The sequence below is a fragment of the Monomorium pharaonis genome, chromosome 10 (assembly GCF_013373865.1).
Source record: "Monomorium pharaonis isolate MP-MQ-018 chromosome 10, ASM1337386v2, whole genome shotgun sequence".
In the NCBI taxonomy this organism is placed as follows: domain Eukaryota; kingdom Metazoa; phylum Arthropoda; class Insecta; order Hymenoptera; family Formicidae; genus Monomorium; species Monomorium pharaonis.
The window spans coordinates 13565417-13588562 of NC_050476.1; the positions used below are offsets into that span (position 1 = coordinate 13565417).

At 34.1% G+C, this 23146-nt stretch overlaps 1 protein-coding gene across 2 annotated transcripts in view; it reads right to left on the bottom strand.

Annotated features, from left to right (window-relative positions):
- Positions 1-222: 222 nt before the first annotated feature.
- Positions 223-23146, bottom strand: part of LOC105837425 — an 88001-nt gene continuing 65077 nt past the window's right edge. For both annotated transcript variants that reach the window (XM_036292962.1, XM_036292961.1), the window contains 2 exons: positions 1155-1329; positions 223-1047 (listed from right to left, as the gene is read on the bottom strand). In XM_036292962.1, the coding sequence (XP_036148855.1) occupies positions 1021-1047; positions 1155-1329 (202 nt within the window). In that variant the 3' untranslated portion in view covers positions 223-1020. The remainder of the gene's footprint in view (positions 1048-1154; positions 1330-23146) is intronic.

Below are 23146 nucleotides of genomic sequence, written 5' to 3' on the forward strand. Positions count from 1 at the left end.
ATATTAACATCGATACTACACTGAAAAGAAAAGTAATATATTCAATAAGATATGTTATTGCGGGCTGCCAATTACAGATATACTCAATACAATAATATATGCTATTGCAGTACCAACATTGTACTTGAATTAATAGCAAATATTATTGTATTAAGTATTTTATGTAGTTGGCAGCCCGCAATCACATATGTTATTGGCTGTATTACATTTTTTTTCTGTGTATTATATATTTGACTTGCATTTTATCTTATTTATCTCTCTCTTATACATAATGCGATAGTTTCACCAAAATTTGATACTTTTTATCAATTTAAAGCTGATTATTTTTTATGTAATAATTTATGTCACTATTTATTATATTGTAGTCAACAACTTTATTTATATTTTCGATATATTGTGTAAAGAATATGAGATAAAAATTAATAGACGCTAAGAGAGTGTCAAAACTAAATTAAATATTTGAACTTATTTTTACATTTTTACGTGTATATACTTTTAGAAAATTTTATTGTTACTGCTTTTTAATTCAGTTATTTTTCAATATGCATACATTAATTAAATATTATAAAATTAAGACTTTAGATTTATTCGGATAAAATTTACAGAGTGGCAGGAAGATAAAAAGCATTCAATTTCAAATAAATAATTGCTCTATAGTAAATATACATGTACAGTCTCTAGTTGAAACAGAATACTGTAAAAATTAGTTAAATTTTTATTATTGAATATTTTATGCAATTAAGATTAGAATAAAATCGCTATTATAAGTTACTGAAAGTTTTATGAGATAAATGTAATTTTCAATGTGAGATTTATAATCCGAAAAGAGAAGAGAAGCGAGAGAATGAGAGAGAGAGAGAGAGAGAAGGAGAGAGGGAGAACACCAAATCAAATTGGAATTTAATAAGAAAACATATACACATATTTTTTACAGAGAATTATTACATTATTACTTTAATGTTAAGATCTGTTCTTTGAAAACTGTTTTGTCGCAATTTTTTGCAGTCTTTTGTATTCCGTTTATTTCGTTTCTCCATTCCCCTCATTCTGAAAACAAATATTACATCTCGATAAGTAAGGGCCAGTATTTAATACATTAATATTTATAACTACTTAATCAATTAGGAAAAGTTAATACTTATTAATAGAATTACCAGAAATTTGAATATATCAGACTTTTGAGGACTGTTTATTGGCTTATCGTATTCATCAGGTGATATTAAAAAAATTTCCGGATTATCTTTAAATTTTTTGTTCATATTACGTATTGTATCTTGTGTGCTGCTAATTTTCCTACCATCGTTTTTATTTTCATTGTTAATTGGAATTCTGCAAATGTATATTAATATGTAATTATTATGTTAGCTTACTAATTATGAATAAAATACAACTATTAATTAGATTACAGTCTGTATGTTTTTATTATATACATACAATATCTGAGAATATTTTAGCTGGATGTATAATCTCAGTATAATCTTGCCTTAATAACATTTTTTGTAATATTATTAAAAAGAAGAAATATAAACTACTGGACAAAATTAGAGAAACAAAAGTTTAAAATAGCGCCAAGTTCGTAAAAGTTGAGCAAAAAATCAAAATTTTTGATATGATGTAGTCCGAAGTATTGACTTGATCCCTGTGAAGTCTCCCTGCTATGAGTAAAGTAGTTTCAGAGATACGCCCCTCAAAGCAATTCCTATCGAAAACAAAAGTTGTAAGGTTGCAAAGCGTAACTTCGAAACTACAGGATCTACAGCGGGGAGACTGTAAGAATCAAGTCAACATCGAGCTACATCATATTAAAAATTCTGATTTTTGCGCAACTTTTACGAACTAGGTGCTATTTCAAATTTTTGTTTCTCTAATTTTGTCCAGTAGTTTATTTATGTCAATAAATAAACATTAAATTACTTCCTAATTTCTGTTTATTTGTAGCAAAGATTAATATTTTTTAAAATTATTTGATATTTTTCAGAATTGATATTTTTTAACTTATTTAAAATAATATGAAGAAAAAAGCAGAAAAAATGAGGAAACTTTGATGCAAAGTAAGAATTAAAACTTTTACGTATTGCGTTCTTATTTTCCGCAAGCCTGTAATTTTGTTATTTCTTTGTGAACGATCTATAACATATCTAATCGAATGTTTATTTGATTTGCATTTTTTTATTTATACTAAACAGCAAAATTAGCGCAACAAAAATTTATACCAAAATTTTGCTCAAATAATGATAACTTCGCGAAAACTTATTATATTGAAAAGTTTTTTTTATTTTAAAGCTTGAAGTCTCTACCTTAAAGAGCATTTATCAGATTTTAATCCTTTCTTTTTCCCTTTCCGGCATGTCTTCAATAGTAAGATCGTGTTTTGTGTTCAAAAATTTTTATATTTTGACGCGTTCCACAGGATACAGTAAATTTTCTTCGTAAATAAGAATTATTGTAAAATATAAACCTTTCTCTACAAATTGAAAAAAATTAAAGTTTGTACGATTTTTTGGCAGAATTATGACATATCAAAATTACTTATGCATTTTAGTTTGTTTACGATTGTTACTACGAGCATTATCATTACCCGATGCGCACGAGAAGGTTACTGGTCAGATTTTGCGCATTGGTGTGTGCGCGCGCGCGCGCGCGCGTGTGTGTGTGTGTGTGCGTGTGTGTGTGTGTGTATGTTGGACAGAAGAAAATATTGTACGAAAATAGCAACTGGAGATGGCATTACAGCGCATATAGCATGACATTCCTTAGAATGCAATTAGATTCTGCATCGTGCATCTTCAAAAAGTTTCAGAGACAAAGAGGTAAAACACATGTATTTTTTCCGGGCAATATTTTCTCATTTCGTTCGTCCAACACACACACACACACACACACACACACACACACACACACACACACACACACACACACACACACACACACACACACACACACACGATGCGCAAATCTGCAACCTCTTCGCAGTGCGCATGCTCGAGAAGTGCTAATGCTAACAACAGCCATAAACAGACTAAAATGGATAGGTAACTTTGATATATTACAACTCCGCCAAAAAAAATATAACAAACCCCGTCCGCCGACAATCAGTGATTGCATACGGCCTGACCGAACATCCGCCAGGATATGGGCACCGGTCCGTCGTAAAATTTCACAGACCGTTGAGACGAAAATCGTCTCAACCGCTCGCGCGCTTTCCCCGCCGGCCTCCTGACCACCAGGAGGTCGAGCGCGGAGGGAACCAAGGACCTCTGAGAGTCCCCGAACTAGCGACGGTACCAGTATAATTTTGATGCTCAGTATATGCACATGTATTTATCAATAAATAAGGTAAATTTTTGCGAGATGGCGTTACAATTTTGTGATATATAGCCAGATAGCAACATTCTTTAAACTATCTCATACCAAGTTTTAGCTGAAAGCGACGCTTAGTTTACGTTTGACAGATGTTTGAAGTAAGCATGTCAATAGTTGTTATAAGAATAAAAAGAGACGAATTCTCCGGATTTGTGACTTTTTTCTACTCCCATGATCTGGCTTAGGGGAAGGAAATTTTTATCAGATGTGTGAATATTTTTTTAACGGTTTGAGACTTCCTACTTTTCTGAGGGGACAAAAAAATGAAACACCTGTGGACTAAGTGTGAAGCTCCAAGGAGATTACATCGAGAAATAAAAAAGAATTTTGTGGAAAAAGGTGATTTCATTATTTTCTTATCTTACTTACTGAACAATCCTTGTATATACACATGATAAATGATGAGTGCCATACACTAATTTATGGGAAGATATAAGGGATTGACGTAAATATAAACGTCCACCATTGTTTTGAGATACTGCCAAAATAACTGAGATATTAATTCAAATTATACGAAATGAGAGCGCGCCGAGGGAAGCGTTCAAGCCACTCGAGCTACTGCACGGCCTATTGTATCAAATATTGGTGAGACGAGAGAGCGACGAATTAAGCACGGATAATAGCGCGTTTTTTCTCCCTCCCCCCCCCTTGCTGCATTGTGCCAACGGCAATCAATGCTTGATCTAGTGGACCGTGCTATAGCTTGAGCAGCTGAAGTGCTTTTTTCAAAGAGCTTTTATTCGTATAATTTGAAAAATTAATATTTTGGTTATTATTGTAGATATTTCAAAATCATGGTAGACTTTTACATTCACCTTAAGGGGATCCTAAAGTCGTCTGTTTTACCGACGACCTTTTTGTTCAACCATTTAATTTTAAATTGAATTTATAGAATTGAAAATCCTGTTACATGTTTAAAGTACGTACATCTAACAAATAAATCTGAGGACGATAAGATCACAAGAAGACGACAAGATCAAAAATGCGAAAATTTTTTTAAAGTTTATTTGTTCATAAAAATATTTGCTTCAAAATACAAATTATGTAGCTTATACATACAAATAAATGGTATTTCGCAGTTTGGAATAAATTGAGTAATAAGATCATATTCGTCAAATTACGATTACAAGAAAAAGTTATTTGTATAATCAAATTTTATTTATTTAAGCGTTTTCACTACAGATTTCTCAGTGAAAGCGCTTAAATGAATAAAATTTGATTATACAAATAATTTTTTTTACATTGTTATACCTTTCGGTGCAACAAATATATTTTCAGAATCGTTCCCAAAGAGTTGGTACTCGTGAAAGGAGTGCTGGTAAAGGCCGAGTCCACAAGTCACTGAGATACTTGTCTTTATTTTAAAAAATGTTTATTTTTATTTGCATACAGCTTAACTTTTAACACACGCGGTCGTTTGAGATGCCGTGTCGGGTTTCACGCGTAGCGATAAAATACGACGTGCGGCATTGTGCTAGCGTGCTATTTGATTGCTCGTTCGAGATGTGTTTCAAGATTTGCTAAGTTCCGGCTAAGTTCCAAAACACCTTCGCATGTTATTCTATCTCCGGCCTGTATTTAATTTTCACACACACAACACGTGTGACAACACGATTGATTATTAACTGACCCGCTGCCCGTCAATGGGCAGCCACTTAAATAATATTGTGAAGTATGGATATTGGAGGGGTAATGGGCCCCAATATGACCATATATAGTCATAGCCACGCGCATTTGGCACGCGGGAAATATTCGCGCGTTTAACAACAATTGCAAACTTGCGTTTCCGCTAGAAATGTGGCGTGATCGTTGCTAAGCTGAGATCGGTGGAATTACGAATGATGCTTGGTGCGTTGACTGGTGCGATAGCCGGCCGGCAGACATGCACGAGGCATGTGTCATCTAATACCTCGCGATAATATGAAACCTTCCTTAAGAAGTTTGATATAATCATTGACGTAACTAGGAAACATTTCTGGGGGGGGGGGAGGGCATGGCCCTCTTTTAATCTAAGACATCTGAGCATTTCAATCTAAAGCATTTTTCTTTCAATGTAGCGCTTATCTACAAAAACTTACGTAATGACGTTGTGTAAAACTTGAAAATAAATTAGATAAGCTTCAATCTTTGATCTTTTTCGATAGAGACATCAAGCACCTGTTGTGCTGTTACCTTCTGCTTGATAATCTTGTTTTTAATATTCAACAGAGCCATATTTGAGAATCTTTTTTGATTCATTGTAGTTCTTAGCCATGTTTTGATACGTCGCATAGCAGAAAAACTCCTCTCGCAGCCAGCTTGAGCTCATAGATAGGTCTATTACAACTTGTAACAGCTTATATAAATTAAAGTGTAAAGTTTAATTATTTCCATTTTCAAATTCTCTAGTTTAACCTCCATATTTTTATTTTTCAAAATATTTTTGATAACCACAGTTTTAGCCTCAAGGACAAATGTGTCAATTTTCGTAGCATCTTTATAATTTTCTATAAAAGCTTTTCCAAGCTTTAGATCCAACTTTATAAAAGAATCAATTGATTGTGCCAAGAAAAGATTTTCAAATCTATACTTAAAATTACTTGTAATGTTGTCCATTACTTGGTAATAGAAGTTTATTTTTCAATACTCAGAGGATTATATATCCGACAGCAAATCCACCAAATTACTTTTACCGAGAGTTGATTTTATATGGAAATCATTTAGCTTTTCCGGTTTTCTTTTCCTTTTTGAAATTTGAACAGGTTCTAAAAAAATTTCACATTTTTCAGCAAAATTCTTGATTTCTTCCCAGAGGTTATTAAATTGATTTTATTTCTCCTGAAAAGTAATAATTACGCCCGTTATTATTTCACTCGCTCGACCAAGAGTTATATCTTTACTTTGGAAATATTTACTCAGTACATTTATAATTAGAAGCACTGTGTGAAATATAAATAAGCTGGCAAAATCTGATTTCTTAATGCAAGTTAGTATATCAAATGCTTCCACCGAATTCTTATCTTAGGTTTAGCTGATTTCTTCTTCCAGAACATCTTTAATTGTATCATAATTATTTAATAAAGTTTTGCAGTTTTCATAACGACAGTTCCATCTTGTGCTCAAACTTTCTATTTCACGGCTGGTCTTGATACTCAGAGCGTTATAAGCTTTCATAAAATAAGTATGATTACCAGTAAAAAGGTGACTATATAAGATTTCAAGAGTGTTAAAAAACGTTGTTGCTAATGAAATTTTTGCACAAGAATCAACAATTACTAAATTAAGCGTGTGTGCTAAGCAGTGAATGTACATATATTGCTTGAGGGTGGATTTCTTTTATTCTTGCTTGAAGACCTTGGTCTTTTCCTGACATAACATTGGTTCCATCATATGACTGTGCGATTATTGGTATATCAGTCATATTACATTTGTCTAAAAATTCTAAAATCAATTTTTGTTATCCTTATGCATCTCTGAAGGCGGAACAATTTAAGAAGCCAAGGAATCGTTCTTCAATTTCTAAACCTTTTATCTATTGTAATTACTGATAATTGTTGTTCTTTATAACATCTGGCTTCATCTACCATCAACGAAAAAAACAACATGCATGCACCTTTTTAAATATTTTTTTCAAGAGAGAGTTGGGTTATAACGTCTATAATTTCATTTTGAACTTTAGGGCTGCAATAAGTCAAATGTCGTCCTAAGTGATTTGAAAAGTTTTTGTCGTATTTGGCGAAGATCTCGAGAATTCCAAAAAATTGTCTTTGTTATTGGAAATTGAATCCTTGCAATGTTCTCGTAAAGGTAAGCCTTGACGTACCATGCATAATATAACGTCAATCAGTTTTATCAAATATTTTCTGTTTCGTATTACTTCTTCTTTATGCTGTGTTACAAGCTTTTTTGCACACTTCCAGATATAACAGAATGTTTATAAGATATAAATTGCTCAGTATATTAAATATGAAGCGATGATTGCTCATGTTTTTGAAGCACTTTGTTTAGTTTTTTCCAGTTGCAAAATCTACTCTTGATGAATCTTTCATTTTGACCACGTACGAATCCTATCAGAATTGTCTGCATACAAAGTAATATATTTTGTTTTTTTTTGTACTACATTCAAGCCAGCTCTATGTATCATAGTAATTGGATGAAAATAATCATTCTTTATTTCCAAAATTACTTCTTGGAAAATTATTTCAAGGCCGAGATGGACTTCTTTCAAGAAAGCTCAAATCTAATAAATGTTCTCTTTCTTCTGTTTTCTTATTTGTCTTGTCTTCCATACTATTAATACCTGCATTATACAAATATATGAGTAATTATTTATTTCTTAACACATAATTATAATGTGAAAATTAAACTCTATGTTCAATATACATTAAAAAATATAATTGTAACCCCTATACATTAACTTACACCTAACTTTTTCTATACAATAACTTCTTTACTTGAGTTAATTGTCTCTAACATTGATTATAATGGATTACTTTGTGTAGTAGACGTAGTGGTCTTTATATTGTTGCGTGCCGCGTGTCGCCCAATACATCCCTGAAGCGCCAGTCAGCTGACGGACCGATCGGCCGGTTGCCGGAAGAATTTGTTATTAAAATAATTGAATTAAACGGCTGGTTGCCGGGAAATATTTGTAAACAAGAATTGTAGACAGTTTAACATCGGACTCCTGCCGAGGAGGACGTGTCACGCGCTTTCTCTGTTTGAGTTCATATAGCAATAAAGTTCTTGAGATCTTTAAGCGAATTGATTTCCTTTCGACGCGAGTGAGTGTGTGTGCGCGGAGTGTCTTTCGGCGATCCGGCGCAACAATATTATTGTTACAATTAATAACACCGTTAGTTGCTTCTCTAAGATGTATATTAGTATTAAAAAAAAAAAAGATTTTATGCCTTGAAACTTTTTTATTTTTTAATTATAAAAAATAAAAATTAAATAAAAATAAGATTGTACATATAGATAAATCGGTATACATATATATTATTTTTTCTTCTAAGACAACACGATGTGTATTATGTGGGCAAGACAAATCTACTTTATTTAATTATTTCCCACGATTAACACTGTCAGCACTTTGTTTCACGAGGTTATAAAAACCAATACTATACAAGTTAAACATTTGATACCCGCGTAAAGATTATTTTACATTAGTCGCGACTGCCGCAATTTGCGACAGCCAATGAACGTCAACGGAGCTCACGATTGGCTGTTTACGATGACTGACCTAAAATGACACTTATGCCACGTGTGTGAAGTTTCCCCACACTTTTCGAATTTTGTATTTTTTAAAATTGTGCTGCATTGTACTGCATTTGTGCTGTACTGTGCCATAAACCGCAACTTTGTAAATCAATGCGCACTCAAGAAAATAAAAAAAAACAAAATTTTTGATAGCCCCACACTTTTTGAATTTTGAATTTTTCTTTTTTGTACCGTATTGTGCTATGTTTGTGTTGAATTGTGCCGCAAACGGGAGATCGATAACATCAATAACAATTAAGAAAAAAAAATAAAAACAAAATTATACTAGCCCCGCAATTTTGCTGAAACAAACTTTTTTTTTTTAGGAAGGTGATAACTTGTACTACGTTGTGCCGTCAATAGAAACTCGATATCTCTATTTATTTTGTAGGTAAAAAATATTGGATTTTTAGGAATAAAAAATTTAATATTTGTATAACTTGCGAATGGCGACAGACAATCGAATTCTGCAAGTTGTGTTGAGTTGTGCTACTTACAATCAGCAAGACACCTGCGTTAAAAGTTGAGATTATCTTGAAGGTCAATAAAAGTTAACAAAAGAGGGGTAGGGGTGATTAAAAAATTTGACATTTCCAAATTTTCTTTGATTGTGCCGAATTGGGCTAGACTAGCACAACAATTTTTCCTAATGACAAAATTTCGTCAGATCGCCAAATTTCGCAGCGCAGACAAAATTAGCAATCAGACGTTAAGCATTTGCAAGGTCCATGAAGTTGGCACCCGGCTTTTATCAAATAAAATTTTCCAAAGTGTTTCTGGTAGATTTCAGCATGTAGAGCATAGTAGTAAACGTTATTTCGTTTGTAATAAAAAAATAAGCTTGATATCGATTTTTTTTAAACCGTTAAAAATTTTTTTAAGGTTAGGCCTATATAGACATCAGATTCTTATTTGGAATTGTTTGTAGTTGTTTGCAGTGATTTTCGTTTTGTTTGTAGTCGAGCCGTTCAAGAGTTATCGATTTTATAAAAACCGTTAAAAATTTTTTTAAGGCCAGGCCCATATAGACATAAGATTCTTATTTGGAATCGTTTGTAGTTGTTTGTAGTCCCACACAGCACACAGAAAGCTTTCTGAAAGATATCGGAAAAATATCTTCTGTCAGATATCTTTCAGAAACCTTTCTGAAAGATGTTTTGCTGTATGGGATGCTTTTCGTTTCGTTTGTAGTCGAACCGTTCACAGGTTATCGATTTTTTAAAAACAGGAATTTTTTTAAGTTAACGTAGAAAGTCGCAAATCCATGTGATGCAGTGAATGCTTTGCACACATAAACACACACACACACACACACACACACACACACGGATTGCCCATGTACATTGCAAGCAAAGTAAAGTCCACATAGGTTAACGACTTGGACGGGGTTGGTGCGGGAGGCGGGGCCAAAGACCATCACTTGCACCCCCGTGTGTGTGTATGATGTATGCATGAATGCGTGAGCGGCCATTTGGATGCTCACCTTTTATATATAGGACATCTGTTGAGAAGTCAAATGAAATGGAAGTCATACGATGTTGAAGCGGTCGGTAATGCACGAGATATTGCTGGAGAGCACCGCGACGGACCTTATTTTCAAGAAAAACAGCGGAGGCGTTTAGAGTTGTTGTTTGCTCACTTGTTGCCAGTTTTCAACCACGAATCAGGCAATCCTGAACAGCGATGCCATGCGGGTTGTCTTTTTTCGCGCATACGCGAGTAAGTCCCAGATGCGCACAGTAATAAACGGACACAGCAGGCTGAGTGAAACGGACACAGACCAAACGGACACAGTAACAAACGGACACAGTAACAAACGGACACAGTAACAAACGGACACAGTAATAAACGGACACAGTAATAAACGGACACAGACCAAATGCGCACACTGCACATGCGCACGGACCAAATGCACACACGGAAACTCGCAAACCCATGTGATGCAGTGAATGCTTTGCATACACACACACGTGCAGGGCCTTCGGCCCCCTCTCCCGCACCCACCCCGTCTAAGTCGCTAATCTAAGTGGACTTTACTCTGCTTGCAATGTACATGGATTGCATTTGGTCCGTGCGCACGTGCAGTGTGCGCACTTGGTCTGTGTCCGTTTGTTACTGTGTCCGTTTATTACTGTGTCCGTTTGTTACTGTGTCTGTTTTACTCAGCCTGCTGTGTCCATTTATTACTGTGCGCATCTGGGACGCTCCCGCATACGCGGCCGCAACTGGCGGTTACTAATGATGTATCACTTGTAACAGTAGTGGGCGTAAATCTGTCCAAACTTGTTGGCTTTTCGCGGGAAGCAGGAGGATAGATATAAGGTAAGTATAGGTAAGTATAATTTTTATTTATATTTATGCATTACGGATTTTAATAATAAAAAACCTATTAAATATGGAATTAAAGTTTATAAGACTTCATGGCTAGACGAAAGATGTTTTAAAGGATGGTTGGCTGGTCATCCTACAAAAAATAAAGCGCTTTGCATGGCTTGCAATACAAAAATTAATTGCTGTAAGTCCGATTTAATCAGACATTCACAGACATTCAAACATATTAAGAAAGTAAAATCATTAAATTTTGAAGCCATCGATAATAATAATAATACATCACATAATGATAAAGTTAAAAGTGCCGAAATTAAATTAGCAGCTTTTTTCGCGGAACATGACGTAGCTTTCAATACTATTGATTATTTGGTACCATTATTAATAAATATTTTTATTGATTCTGAAATTTCGCAGGACCTTTCACTTGCTCGAACAAAGTGTTCAAAAATTGTTAAAAATGTAAACACGAAACAGAAAAAATTGTTGACAATTTAAAAACTTGTAAATTTTCTGTCTTAATAGATGAAAGTACAGATATTTCAGAAGATAAAGCAATGTGTATTCTTATTAGATATATTTCTCCAATAAATAATAAAATTACAACTCAATTGTTAGATTTATTATTGTTAGATGCAACAGATTGTTCTGCAAAACAATTTTTGAGTCATTTACGAAATTATTACAAGAAAAAAAAATTCCTCTTAAAAATATTGCCGGTTTAGGATGTGACAATGCATCCGTTATGATAAGATGCAATAATGCTTTTATGAGTCACTTAGAATCAAAAGTACCTAGCTTAATTATACTAAAATGTATCTGTCATTTATCTGCACTTGTGGCCAGTAAAGCATGTAATAAATTATCTTTATATTGTGAAAATTTAATTGGGGAAATTACCACTTATATTTCGGGCAGTCCAAAGAGATGCGCAATTTTACACAAATTTCAAGATTTTTTCAGTGTTAAACGACATAAAATATTAAAACTTTCAAATACTCGGTGGTTTAGTTTACAAAAATGCGTCGATAGAGTTTTAGAAAATTGGGAAGCTTTAAAAAATTATTTTATTTTAGCGGTAATAGACGATAAATCTAAATCTGCAGAAATTATTTTAGAATAGTTGAATAATAATTATATTAAATATATTAAAGCATATTTTTATTTTTAAAATATTTTTTGAATTTTTCGAAACTTTAATGCTCAATTTCAATCACGTAACGTTTTAGTGCATAAATTATATGGAGATAGTCGACAATTAATATTTCAATTTGCTAAAAACTTTGTGAATTTAAATGTTTTAGATAATATTTTTAATTTAGATTTAAATAATAAACAGAATATAATTTAAGGCACATAGACGATACATATTTATGTGGGACCCAACTGTGAAAACTTTTTAAAAACTTTACCTTTAGAGTGCGCACAACAAGTTAAATTTAAATGCTTGGAATTTTATATTGCTGCAGTTGAAGAAATACTAAAACGTTTACCATGTAAAGATAATCTTTTTGAACAATTACAATTTTTAGATCTTCAAGTTGTTTTATACGATCAAAGTAGATTAAAAGTTAAAGATTTAACATACATTACTACGCAAATACAACATGAATATATTAATGTAACACAATTGAATTATGAATGGATCTTGCTGGGATTAATTTTGGACGAACAAAAGAAAAAAGATTTAATTTTTTTAGAGATAGATAAGATGTGGAATAATGTATGTTGTGCCCCTGATTACGAGACACGGTATTGGCGATCGCTGCCGTAATTCCTCGGGATCAGGTTCCGTGAATGATAAAGCCGATAGTGGTTTTAACACGATATATTTGCTCACAACTGAGTTACACTAATTTGTTACTTAATAAACCCGTGACAAAGATGTAATGTCGAGCGACACAGGTTCATCGATGTATGATACACAAGTAAGCCCACTCGTTATCTTTACATCGGTGTTTATATACACCGATTTTTGGCGTATAACCGGCGAGGGAACTTTCGCGGTCACTGCACTTGCTTAGTCAGCAATTGCTGGCTACGTACTTTCAACTCAAAATGAGGAGATTTTGGGTGTTCTTTATTAGGCAATCGGGTGCATTGCCCAATGCGACGCCCGGTACATGTACGATATATTTTATAATAAAAAGTTTTGAAGAAAAAATAAATTATGTATCTATAATAAAGTTATATATTTATTTATAATGCTGTTGTAATTACGCAGTCTATTTTCGTACTTAGATAATGTTAAAATATAAGATCCCACATAGAAATGAAACCTCCAGTAGACGTCTAATGGACGTCTGCCATGGAAGTTTAAACTTCCAGTGGACGTCCATTAGACGTCCAATATAGAGCCATTAGAAATCCACAGTTCCGCACTGTGGACGTCTATTAGACCTTCAACAGAGGTCGTCAAAGAGGTCTATTAGACGTTGTGTGGATCATTAACAGAGGCTTCACGGAGCCTCGATGGATGACTTACGGACGTTTTGTGGATCATTAATAGAGGCTTCACGAAGCCTCGATGGATGATTGACAAAATAAAAATTTAAAATAAAAATTTTATTTCTTTTAAATTATTTTTATCAACAGTACATACTAAATTTAGGATAAATTTTTATTAATTAATTAAATTTAAATTATATTATTTTATTTTATTCTTACTTGCCTCTGGTTTTGAACCCGGGACCTTAGGATTACAAACCTTGTACTCTATCTGCTATGCCAATTTGACTCATCGATGGGTACTTGTTATTGTCTACATATACATATATGTTATAAACTGACGCAATTATATTATTTTTTATAAAAGCAATTAAATTTTGCGAAACATATTAAAAATAAATAGCATTAATTTATTTACTTATTAATTTCATTGTTAAATTTATCTTTTTCCATAACCTTAATAATTTGATGGAAATTGCGATCTATTTAGCATTAATACTTTGAAGCGTTCAAATGGTTAATTAGATAATTTTAACCATATAGATCATATATTTTAAAAAAAATTAAATAGTTTATTATTCTGTTTTTGTATTCAGTACATGATAAATTTAGATTTTGTGCATTTCTTTGTGCGCAGTAATTGTAGACAAACCGTTATTTTTGAAAACATCTTTATGATAATTTTTTTTAATATCAAATAGATCTTTCATTCAGGATGCTATAGTGTTGTCTGATTTCTGAGTCAACTACGACGCGCATGGACGGCTCAAAAATCGGACAGCATTGTGATATCTTTTATGAGATATTAAGCTGATATCATTTAGCTGTGATATCATAAGGATAACATTATCAAGAAACTTAAATGAAACTCTTCCATGAGATATCTCAAAGACCTATCTTAGTAGACGTCTCTGATAAATGTTACCATTTGGACATTATTTCCAAGATATCTAAATGTTTTCTTTAAAAAGTCCTCTTAAAGTTTTTATTCTGACAAGCGTGTTGTCTGGGTAACTTCTACCATGAAAATAAATGTTCCATAAAGCTATGGAAGTTTAATGGATCCTTAATGGACGTCTGTCTAACTTCCATCATGGAAATAATGTTCCATAGAGCTATGGAAGTTTAGTGGACCTTAATAGACATCCATCTAACTTCCATTATGGAAGAAAACATCCAATAGAGCTATGGATGTTTAATGGATCCCTAATGGATGTCTATCTAACTTCCACCATGGAGGTAAACCTCCAATGAAGCCATGGACGTTTACTGGATCTTTAATGGACGTCTGTCTAACTTCCGCCATGGAGGTAAACCTTCAATGGAGCCATGGAAGTTTACTGGATCCCTAATGGACGTCTACCTAACTTCCGCCATGGAGGTAAACCTCCAATGGAGCTAAGGAAGTTTACTAGACCTCTAATGGACGTCCATCTGACTTCCACCATGGACATAGACGTCCCATGGATCTATGGAAGTTTAATGGACGTCCATTGGACATCCACTGCCAATTTCTATGTGGGATATAACCTCTTTTCAAATTTTTATTTTTTATAAATTTATATGTGTGTGTATTACATATACACACACACATATATATATATATATATATATATATATATATATATATATATACACTCCAGAACAAAATTAGGGAAATACCTAATTTTTCCGGTAAAAAAGTGTAAAATTCAAACTGCAGCAACTTTGCGAAGAATGATTATAGAAAAACGTTTCAAAAAGCAAATTAAAGGGCAAAATGTCGAATCTTTAATGGTTACGTCAAAATTTAAAATTTTTTTTAAACTCAAAAAATTTTTGAGTAAAAAGGAAAATTAGAAAATTAAAAAATTTTTTTTCGCGTTTGTTTAACTGCATGGGCGAAGATAAATTTTTTTTCATAAATGAAACCAATTGTTTTTAAAAGCTCAATTCTTATGCTATCTCTTTAATTTTTATACGACCCTCTACGATTTTTTTTGACCAAGAAATGTCATTTTCAAATTCGACGGTTCATATCTCGGCAACCAATCATCGTACAGTAACCAAAAAAAAAAGCAAATTGAAAGGCAAACCTTAATTTTAACAATAAATTTTCAGTTTAAAAAATACTGACTTTTACTGACTTTTTAAAAAATTTTCTCATGTCATAAAAATATACAAAAATTTTATTTATAGATAAAGAAACCTAGAACAGTTGGGACGTGGAATCCAGATGGCGCGACTTGTGATTTTAAAGTTTACACATTACTCTTTATAATCAATATTGTTTTTTTTTTATTTCGTCATTTCGGAGTCAAGATATTGCACTTTAAATATTGATAAGACAATTTTATTGTAAATTAATCAATTTTCTTCTAACAAAAAACAAAAGAATAAAACTTTCGGATATATAACAAATTTTTGATTAAAAAACTGCAGTTTCGCGAGTCGGAAATCCGCGAACAAAAAAATGATTACCGTCGGCATCAGCATTACCCGATGTGCACCGCAGAGAGGTTGCTCGATCGGATTTTGCACATTATGTGGCTCTGAAAATTTATTGTGTGTAAAATGTATTCAATAAAATTTTCGTTATGTAATTTTACTAGTAATTTCAAACATACCGTACAACTTATACGATACTTAATCTGTGAATAAAATGTAGGATGTTATAATAATCACGAATATATGGTTGTACCGTAAACTCTCGATTAAATGCCTTTTGGTAAGACACCACGGGAGCGATCCTCCCTTCCCCAGGTAGCAAACACAAGTCATTTTGATGTCAAATTTTGGTTATTCCCTGACTATTATTCATTAATTGACGTCTTAATGACGTTAAAATGACGGTCTAATGTCACAGACTGTTGACGTCACAATAAAGACGACATTTTAATGTCATTTTTATGACTATCTCAGGTAATATAAGTCGCTGTAATTTTAACGTTTTAGAAAATATTTCGGGTACATGTCCTATAAATGCAGCACATGTGAAAATATTGAGATAGCATAATTATAATGTAAAAGAAATAAATTTACGTTGTTTCTCAACAAGAATCGTTATCCCCACCACACCATAGTTACATCTGGCATTGCTTAACTTTTGCGGTCACCTATCCAACTCTAAACCGCCGTCGACATTGCTTAAGTTCGAAGATCGTACGCAATCTAGCACTTCGCGATGATCCATGAACATTTGATGCTCATGAACACATATTTGTTATAGATCAGTTCAATAGATGTCAGAAACATGAAACGTATAGTTAAATAATATTTATAAATAAATATAAATTTACAGTTTTTTTACTGATTTTTACATATGCGAAATAACACGTGGAATAACTTATAAAAATATTTTGTACTGTTCTTTTGATAAAGCTAAATTATACCCCAGACAGCACGCAATATTTATAAAATATTTACAAAATATTTATAATATTTATTTGAATATTTTATAAATATTTTGTAAATATTTTATAAATATTGCGTGCTGTCTGGGGTATAATTTAGCTTTATCAAAAGATTTTATAAATATTTTTGTGGTCTTAGAATTGACAGATTATAAAGATTTATCATAAATATTATAAAAATATTTATGAAATATTTATAAATATTTACAAAATATTACTTGTACAAATCTTTATTTTTTATTTACCATAAATATTCTATAAAATATTTAGTCTATATTTTAATAATATGCTGAATAAAGATTTTTTTCTTCATGTACTATAGATAAAATATATATGAAATATTTATATAATATTTTTAAAAAATAAATATTAAGAAATATTAATAGATAGATAGGTAGATATTCATTTACTGCGTCCCCTCGGGGTTTGCAGTCTCAACAAATGTCATACATCATATGTCATACGTCAACATTTAATATAAAATATAGTTCAGATACACCTCCCTACGTGCCCTGGTCATTGTGCGACTTTTACAAACTTCATCTCCCTCCCCTTTTCGACCCTTCTAAATCTCCAAAGTCCCCTTTCTCTTCTCTCCCGTTTCGCCCTTTTTTTTCTCTCTTCACCCTCTTTCTTCCATTTTTCTCGTTCTTCGCCTATTTTCTTCTTAAATTCTCCTTTCCTCCGTCTTCTTGTCTCTCCTCTCCCTTCTTCCTTCTCTCATCTCTCTTGTTCTCTATCCTCATTGATTCTGTCATCGGCTCTCTCATCGACCTCTTTCTCCTTTCATTTCGTTATCCACCGCCATCTCCTTCTCCTCCTTTGACCATCATCCACCTTCGCCATCCTCCGTGTCGTCTATAACATTCCAAATTTGTATCAGCCGATTTTCACATACACCCTTTCTACCCCTCCCACCCCAGGACCTCATCTCCTTTCCCTCTTCTTCCTCTTCTCCCACCCCTTCTCCCTCTCCTCCTCTTCACCCCACCTCTCTCCCTTACCTCCCAGATTCCTCCCACCATCTCTCCCTTTCCTCGTCCCATCCCCATTCCTTCCCGTCCACCCACATACTTCTGTTCCCTACCACCACCTTTTTTACTAGTCTTCTTTCCTTCCTTGCTCTCTCCAACATTCTCCACCTTATCGTTTTCTTCTTCCACGTTAAATCCTCAACTATCCCTATGCCCCACTTCCTCCTCACTTTTACCCTTCTACCTAATAACTCCTCTCTGTCTATCAACCTCCTCATTTTTACAAACATCACTACTCCTCCATCCCCGATTCTCTCCATTATTTTACCCACCTCCACTACTCTCCCTAATTCTTTTCTCATAATACTCCTCCCTCTCCTCCGCATCCTCTCCCTCCACTCCCTTCCGCAAGACGTTCCTCATTCTCTTCTCTACTAGCTTTAACCTCTCCTTCTCCCTCTCTCTTTCCTTTTCCTCTCCCTCTCCTCCAATTTTCTTTCCACCCTTCTCCACACTCCTTCCGCCTTCCCTCCCCCTCTCCACTCTTCTCCGCGTTCCCTCCTCCCATCTCTTCCCCCACTGCACTACCCTTCTTTCCCCCTCCTTCTCCCTTCTCCATCTCCTCGCTCCTTGCTTCTCCGCTGTCCTTCTTGGTCCTTTGCTTGTCCGCTCCTTGCTTTCCTATACCTTTCTACTCCCCCTGTCTGAGCTCCGGCTCGCCTCTCTTTCTGCACCATGCCTCCTTCCTCTGTCCTTTCCGCTGCTCCTCCGCCTCTGTCTCCCTTCTCCTCCTCCTTGTTCTCTCGTCCTGACATCTCCCTCCCCTTCTTTTCCGCCCTCCTTGTCTTTCCCAGTTCCTCTCCGGTCTTCTTTCTTGCCCTCTCCGGTGTTCTCACCACAAGTAGTTCTTCTCTCTCCCTCTTCCTCCAACATTTCCCACCATTTTTCTTCACCTCTTCGGTTTCTTCTCTTTTCTTTATCCTTTCCCTTCCTCCCTTCTTCATCCTCCTTGCTTCTCCTTGTCCCCTTTGCTCCTCCTTGCTTCTCATCCGGCTGATCTCTCCTCTCCTTTCACTTCCCCTTCTTTTCCACTTGTACGTCCGCTCTCTCCATCTCCTTCCTCTCCTTATTCTCCGCCATCACTCCTCCTTTGCTGATCTGAGTGGTTTTCACTTGGACACAGTACAATTGGACACAATGCAAATAGACACGGTGCAAATGGACACAAAATAATGTACACGTTTTAAATGGACACGGTTCATTTCGACACAGGAATTTTAGACACAGTAATTTTGTACAAAGGAAAAATAAATTCTGGACAAATTAAAATTTAGATTAAACACAATTACGATAAAAATGTACACCGTGCAATTAGACACGTAAAATTTGTACACCGTGCAATTAGAGACGTAAAATTTGTACACCGCCAAATTACACATCGTAAAGTTGTACACCATAAAATTGTACACCGTTCATTTAGACACGTAAAAGTTGTACACCGCAGTTGTACACCGCAAACTTGTACACCGCAAACTTGTACACCGCAAACTTGTACACCGCAAAGTTGTACACTGCAAACTTGTACTTCAGACTTTAGCATCTAAATTGTATTCTCACTTAAAAAATGTTATTAGAATAAATATTTTGTTAATTTTATGCAAAACCTTACCATTTATTCAAATTCTTAAACGACCTACCCTTTCTGCTTCTGATTAAAGATTGCACCTGTCCAGTCCCGAGTTAAAGTGATTCAATTCGCTGACTCGAAATTTGGACCTACGGGGACACGACTCGGAAAACAGGGTTATAATGGGCCTATCGGCACGCTGACCTACATTTCCCAATCACAGAAAGTGAGGCACCTACTCTTTCTTAATTTGCGTGCCTATGGGAATTTTACGTTTCGTTACGTCCTTCCCTGCTTTACCTCCACCCCGTTGAAATATCTTTTCAACCATTTAAATAAAAAATTTAATCCTATAAGCTGGACGTAACAAAATCATTATTTAATTTATTTAAAATAAGTTCCGCGGATTTTAATTAGTCTTCTACTACAGCCAACATAAAATAATTTTTTAAAACATCCTAATTATTTATTTCGCTAATTTTACAATGCACTTATGTAAAACTAATCACCGAGTATTTGATAATTAAAAAATTTTTTTTTCACATTAAAGAACTCCCGAAATTCTCGTAAAATTGCATATCTCTTTACACTGCCTGAGATGTAAAAAGTAATTCTTCGAATTAAATTTTTAGATGACTTTAGAAGTTTTTTGCAAGCTTTACTTACACCCACAAAACATAAAAATATACTCAGTACATACATTGTACATACATTTATGTATATTATATATTCCAGGTATATACTTTCTTCATGTAATTTATATACATTGGATGTGAAAAGTATGTGCAAATGAAACCGGGTTAATGTACATAAAAGATCCATAGTATATACATATGTATATAATATGTATATTGTATGTATGTATATTCTGTATATACATTTTTATATGTAATATGTATATATTATGTATATACATAAAAATATACTCAGTACATACATTGTACATACATTTATGTATATTACATAATCCAGGTATATACTTTCTTAATGTAATGTATATACATTGAATGTGAAATGTATGTGCAAATAAAACCGGATGTGTATCTAAATATACCCCACAAAACAATTTGATATACAATGTATATATTATGTATATACATTTATGTGTGTTGTATATACTATGGTTCTGTATTACACCGTACATCCATTGCATATGAAATGTTATAAGGAAAATATCCATTGCAGATCGGAAGTATATACACATGTATATGATTCGTATATTACATGTATATACATAATGTATGTCCATTTATCATTCATTTTATATACATAACATGAACATAGAATGTACATAATACATGCATAATATTATACATATGTCCATAGTATATATACATAAGATGTACATAGAATATACATGATACAAATTTGTGGAGATTGTGTGTTGGTACGGTACCGTACTCGAGGCACGGTAGCTAATAAAAATGAGATTCGAGATCTGATTGCGGAGTTGCAAGTAACCTCCTTATATATGCAAGAGAGAATCACTTGACTCCGGAGAAAGGGCTAAGTTGCACCGTCTAGCGGTGATTGCGAAAATTACTCCTTACACGTGAGCGTACAAGTTCATGTTATAAAAGAAAAATATCTTGCATATGAAATGTATATACATTTAACATTGTACGCTGTACATACATATCAAATACATTAATAGATATACACTTTATATACCATAATGTATATTTGAATCATGTATGTGAGATGTATATACATTTAACATTGTGCGCTGTATATACATATCAAATACATTAATGGATATACGCTTTATATACTATAATGTATATTCGAATCATGTATGTGAGATGTATATACATTTAACATTGTACGCTGTATATACATATCAAATACATTAATGGATATGCACTTTATATACCATAATGTATATTCGAATCATGTATGTAAGATGTATATACATTTAACATTGTGCGCTGTACATACATATTAAATACATTAATGGATATACACTTTATATACTATAATGTATATTCGAATCATGTATGTGAGATGTATATACATTTAACATTGTGCGCTGTATATACATATCAAATACATTAATGGATATACACTTTATATACCATAATGTATATTCGAATCATGTATGTGAGATGTATATACGTTTAACATACAAGATATTTTTTTCACATTATGGAAAAAAAATGCATATACATAGAATATCCGATGTTATATGGGCAATAACACAAGCACACAAAAACAAGTGATTGGTCCGGCGGACTAGATTAGTTAATCTTTATGTATTTTGACCTGTTGAATCCGAATCTAAGGTCAGAATTGCAAAGTTAGCTCGTATCTCCTGATCTCAAAAAATTTTTTTTTAATGTTAGTCCGGCGGACTAGATTAGTCAATCCTTATGTATTTTGACCCGAAAAATTCAAATCCAAGGTCAGAATTGTTGAATTAGTTCATTTTTTCTAACCTAAAAAAAATTTTTTCATAAATGTTAGTCCGGCGGATCAGAATAGTCTATTTTTATACATTTTGATTCGCTTAATCCAAATTCAAGGTCAGAATTGCTGAATTTGGTCATTTTTCCATAACCTCAAAAAACACGTTATAAAAGTGAGTCCCAGATGCGCACAGTAATAAACGGACACGACAGGCTGAGAAACTCGGACACACTAACAAACGGACACAGACCAAACGGACACAGTAACAAACGAACACAGTGCGAAACGGACACAGACTGTGGCGAGTCAGGGCTAGGCGCCCCTGACAGTACGCTACCTTAATACAATGTTAGCGAAACAGGACCACGCGCCCCTTGGTAGTAGGCTACCATGGAAACACTGTAGGAGATTTAAGATCCTACTATCGAAAAACGCGATACGCGTTCGCCACCAGAGGCACCCTTTAGTCAGGAGTAAAGTGACAGCTACCAGTCTTTATAAGGAGCGACGTCAAACCGGAGAGTCACTCTTTGCTCTCTTAACATTTAGTTACTTTTTCGAAGACCAAAGCATTGCTTTACCACGACTCAGTACATGCTACGGCGATCACCCTGGAGGAGAATACGACGTTGCGGTGGAGACTTTTGACGCTCACACTCTTGCCCGTCAGGAACACAAGGCCGCCACGAGTGCTACTGACTGAGGAGGATCGACGGATCTGGAGATACACCTCTCCACGGTACCAACTGCCGGATCTACTGAAGAGCCTCGCCCAAGACAACTGCAGCACAGCCTACCGGACACAATGTATCCGTTTGTTACTGTGTCCGTTTGGTCTGTGCGCATTCGGTCTGTGTCCGTTTGTTACTGTGTCCGTTTGTTCTGTGCGCATTCGGTCTGTGTGCATTTGGTCTGTGCGCATTTGGTCTGGGTCCGTTTCGCATTGTGTCCGTTTGTTACTGTGTCCGTTTCATTCAGCCTGCTGTGTCCGTTTATTACTGTGCGCATTTGGGACGTTCCCCGTTGTAAAAGCAGTTTGGATCACAAATGTTTAATCCAGAGTGTGCAGGCATGTGTAATCACATTATCTGAGGAAAATTCAATACGTATGACAAGTCTGAGTTTCTGTAAATAAATAGCGTAAAAAATTCATCTTCTTTTTTTATTATATACAACTCATTTATTTTCGAAGGTTTGGATTAATGAACAAACTGAAACCTGGATGTTATAAGTCTAATGAATGCAGATTATTCATCGATTCTTCTAAGAGAAACTTGAAAGCAGTGTTGCTGCACAATACTAATGTATATGCCACCATTCCTGTAGCGCACTCGGTAGTGACAAAAGAAGAGTACACAAAACTGAAAACA